This window comes from Bison bison, unplaced genomic scaffold (genome assembly GCF_000754665.1).
Source record: "Bison bison bison isolate TAMUID 2011002044 unplaced genomic scaffold, Bison_UMD1.0 scf7180017864093, whole genome shotgun sequence".
Classification (NCBI taxonomy): Eukaryota; Metazoa; Chordata; class Mammalia; order Artiodactyla; family Bovidae; genus Bison; species Bison bison.
The window spans coordinates 3198909-3203317 of NW_011494665.1; the positions used below are offsets into that span (position 1 = coordinate 3198909).

At 46.1% G+C, this 4409-nt stretch overlaps 1 protein-coding gene across 1 annotated transcript in view; it reads right to left on the reverse strand.

Moving 5' to 3' along the window:
• Positions 1-427, reverse strand: part of SNAPIN (SNAP-associated protein) — a 1917-nt gene extending 1490 nt beyond the window's left edge. The window contains exon 1 of the mRNA XM_010838398.1: positions 160-427. Coding sequence (XP_010836700.1) covers positions 160-302 — 143 coding nt within the window. The 5' untranslated portion in view covers positions 303-427. The remainder of the gene's footprint in view (positions 1-159) is intronic.
• Positions 428-4409: the final 3982 nt, after the last annotated feature.

Sequence of the window (4409 nt, forward strand, 5' to 3'; positions counted from 1 at the left end):
CCCCCCCCCCCCGCCAGTCGGCCCCGCCTCCAATCTGTTTCCCCGCTTCTAGTCCCACCAGAACGCCAGCGAACTCATCTTGTCTCCGCCCTTTCTTGGTCCCGCCCCTAAAAAGCCAAATCAAGGCGAGGCCCCGCCCGTTGCTGCCCTCCAGGGCACCTGACGGCATGGACGTGAGAGTCAAGCTGCTGCACAGCCGGTCTCAGGAACTCGAGGAGTCCCTCGGCGAAGAGGTCGCGGCCTGCGGGCCCCGCCACGGGCGTCCCTGCACCGGACACAGCGGCGGAACCAGCCCCCGCCATCACGAACTGCCCTTACGCCCGGAACACGCCGCGAAGGCCGCCGGGAACTTAAGCCGCGCCAAAGCGCCGCCAGGGGGCGCCCGGGGAGTGCCGGCTCCGACCCTGCGAGTGGTTTCTGGGAAATGCAGTCTCCGGAGCCAGAGGGGCGGGGCGGGCCGGAGAGAAGAGAAGGGACAGAACCTAGAACTACTGGGAGTTGTAGTTCTTTGTAGGCTTTGACGTGACTGGTGGAGAAAGTTTCCAGACTTCTAGAGCTGAAAGTGAAAGTGAAGTCGCGCAGTCGTGTCCGACTCTTTGCGACCCAGTGGACTGTAGCCTACCAGGCTCTTCAGTCCATGGGATTTTCCAGGCAAGAATACTGGAGTGAGTTGCCATTTCCTTCTCCAGGAGATCTTCCCGACTCAGGAATTGAACCTGGGTTTCACCCATTGTAGGCAGACGTCTGAGCCACCAGGGAAGTCCAAAGGAACCGTTTTTGGGGTGGGTACTTTTTGTTTTCTCCAAAGTTGAAAAATAATTGCTTACATACCCTATTGTTCATAGCTTTCCCATGTTAATTTTGTGGGAAATCCAAGTGATAGTATATTTCTAAATTTAAGTGTATTTTTAATGGCACTAAAACATATACAAAACTGAATCTGAATATTATTCACCCTTAAGAAGGAATGAAATTCTGGTGTGTGCTATGATATGGGTTAAATGTGAAGACATTGTGCTAAGTGAGATAAGCCAGACATAGAAGGTCAAATATTTAATAGTCCTGCTTATATGAAGTACCTACAGCAGTCAGATTCATGGAGCTAAAATGTGGTTCTATCAGAACAGTGTTGTCAGGGGCTGAGGGGAGTGGGGATTTGTTGCTCCACAGATACAGTTTCAGTATTTGTTGTTCAGTCGCTCAGTCATGTCCGACTCTTTATGACCCCATGGACTGCAGCATGCCAGGCTTCCCTGTCCATCACCATCTCCCGGAGCTTGCTCATACTCATGACCATTGAGTCAGTGATGCCATCCAACCATCTCATCATCTGTTGTCCCCTTCTCCTCCTGCTTCAATCTTTCCCAGCATCTGCTAAGTCACTTCAGTCGTGTCCGACTCTGTGTGACCCCATAGACGGCAGCCCACCAGGCTCTGCCATCCCTGGGATTCTCCAGGCAATAACACTGGAGTGGGTTGCCATTTCCTTCTCCAATGCATGAAAGAGAAAAGTGAAAGGGAAGTATCTCAGTCGTGTCTGACTCTTCGCGACCCCATGGACTGAAGCCTACCAGGCTCCTCCGTCCATGGGATTTTCCAGGCAAGAGTACTGGAGTGGGTTGCCATCGCCTTCTCCTTCCCAGCATCAGGGTCTTTCTAATGAGTCAACTCTTTGCATCAGGTGGCCAAAGCATTGGAGCTTCAGCGTTAGTCCTTCCAATGAATGTTCGGGATTGATTTCCTTTAAGATTGACTGGTTTGATCTCCTTGCAGTCCAAGGGACTCGCAAGAGTCTTCTCCAACACCACAGTTCAAAAGCACATCAATTCTTTGGAGCCCAGCCTTCTTTATGGTCCAACTCTCACATCCATCCATGACTATTGGAAAAACCATAGCTTTGACTAGACAGACCTTTGTTGGCAAAGTAATGTCTCTGCTTTTTAATATGCTGCCTAGGTTTGTCATAGCTTTTAGTTGTAAAGATGAGTAGTGGTGATAGTTTCACAATAATGTGAGTTTACTCAGTGTCACTGAACCTTACACTTAAAAATGATTAAAGTGCTAATTTTTATGTAATACATATTTTGCCACAGGGAAAAAATTTTAACCTGCATGTTTCCATATTTTTATTTTTTTCTACCCTCAAAAAGTTTCCTTACTTTTGTTTTATATGGCTTTCCAGAGAGTTTACATCTCTTGTTGAACTCTCAACAAGAGGCACAGCCCTCTCTCTCTAAAATCCTAATGTGTTCCAGTGGCTCACAAAAAAATGGGCATCAAAATATTCATTCTTGAGATTTGATGAAATACAGTTCCTATTTTAAGGCAAGAAAACTGCTTGGGAATTCCCCAGTGGTACAGTGGTTAGGATTGTGTGCTTTCACTGCCAAGGACCTGGGTTTAATCCCTGGCCTAGGAACTAAGATCCTGAAAGTCTTTTTTTGTCCACATCTCATGGCGTGCCAGATTTTAGTTCCCTGTTATTGTTGTTACTCAATTGTGTCTGACTCTTTGTGACCCCGTGGTCTAAAGCACAGGCTCCTCTGTCCTTCACGATTTCCTGGAATTTGCTCAAATTCATGTCCATTGAGTTGGTGATGCTATTTAACCATCTCATCTTCTGCCGCCCCCTTCTCCTTTTGTCTTCAGTCTTTTTCAGCATCAGGATCTTGTCCAATGAGTTAGCTCTTGGCATCAGGCGGCCAAAGTATTGGAGCTTCGACTTTAGCATCAGTCCTTCCAATGAATATTCAAGGTTGATTTCCTTGAATCTGGTTTGATCTCTTTGCAGTCCAAAGGACTCTCAAGTCTTTTCCAGTACTACAATTCAAAAACATCTTTTCTTCAGCACTCAACCTTCCTTATGGTCCAACTCTTAGTCATGTGTTTCCCAGGTGGTGCTTGTGGTAAAGAATCTGCCTGCCAATACAGGAGATGTGGGAGCCATGGGTTTGCTCCCTGGGTCAGGAAGATCCATGGAGGAGGGAATGGCTACCCATTCCAGTATTCTTGCCTGGAGAATTCCATGGACATGGACAGAGGAGCCTGGCAGGCTACAGTCCATGTGGTTCTAAAGAGTCAGACATGACTGAGCAACTAACACTTTCACTTTAGTTCTCTGACCAGGGATCAAACCAGTACCTTCTGCAGTGGAAGCACAAAGTCTTAACTGCTGGACGCCAGGGAAGTCCGGTGGCCTCTTCTCTTCCCTCTTGTGTTCAGTCTGTGTCTGCATTATGAGTTAACCAGATCTTTACCATGTCAGAAATAGCTGCTCAACCATACATTTTTTGTCTTCTGACACCAGCCTTGTAATTCCTTAGAAGATTACATTTCTTTCTCAGTCCTGTAAGGCATTAGAATGACTCACCACTCACCTTATGCATGCAGATATCTTTGGCAAACTTTATGTGCAATACCAATATATTATTCCCTTAAAGCTAGCGATTGCAGTAGGACAGACTAAGTCAGATGACCTGCAGAGATGCCTAATGAAACTTCTTAGCTTAAATGCTTACTTATGACCTAATTAATATTACTAGCTATCTTACTTGTATTCTGCCTATTTTACAAGATTACTGTTTATTCCATTACCAAATGTGTGACTAAGCTGCCAATGAAAATAGTGACAACTAGGCAACTTGAAACAATTGACCAAATATATACTTCTATAAGATAAAAAAATTGTAAAAAAAAAATCAAAAATAGTATAGCATAACTCTATATATGAAAGAAACAAGAGGGAAACATTATCTAGGCCATAACAGACTAGTAAGACAGATGGTCCAGAGGCTTTTGGATACTGTTAACAGGGGCCTAGTCCAGTAACAGCACCTTGACTGGCCCATCAGTGAATTCCTTGCCTGACTTGGGAATGAACAGCCTTCTTTATGGTCCAACTCTCACATCCATACATGACTACTGAAAAAACCATAACTATACGCACCTTCGTCAGAGAAGGCAATGGCAACCCACTCCAGTACTCTTGCCTGGAAAATACCATGGACGGAGGAGCCTGGTAGGCTGTAGTCCATGGGGTCACGAAGAGTTGGACACTTACTGAGCGACTTCACTTTTACTTTCATGCATTGGAGAAGGAAATGGCAATCCACTCCAGTGCTCTTGCTTGGAGAATCCCAGGGATGGCGGAGCCTGGTGGGCTGCCGTCTGTGGGGTCGCACAGAGTCGGACACGACTGAAGTGACTTAGCATCAGCAGCAGCAGCATATGCACCTTTGTAGAGGACTGGAAAATAAAGGATGTTGCCCACTACCCAGTTCTATAAGAATAAGTCATTAGCCACTGCTGTCAGAGACCTACAGTACATCCAGAAAGGAATTCAGGATAAGGATGAGGTATTTTGTGCTCTGGGAAAACTGGGAGAACCGGCCCTTAGTTCCAAATTTTCA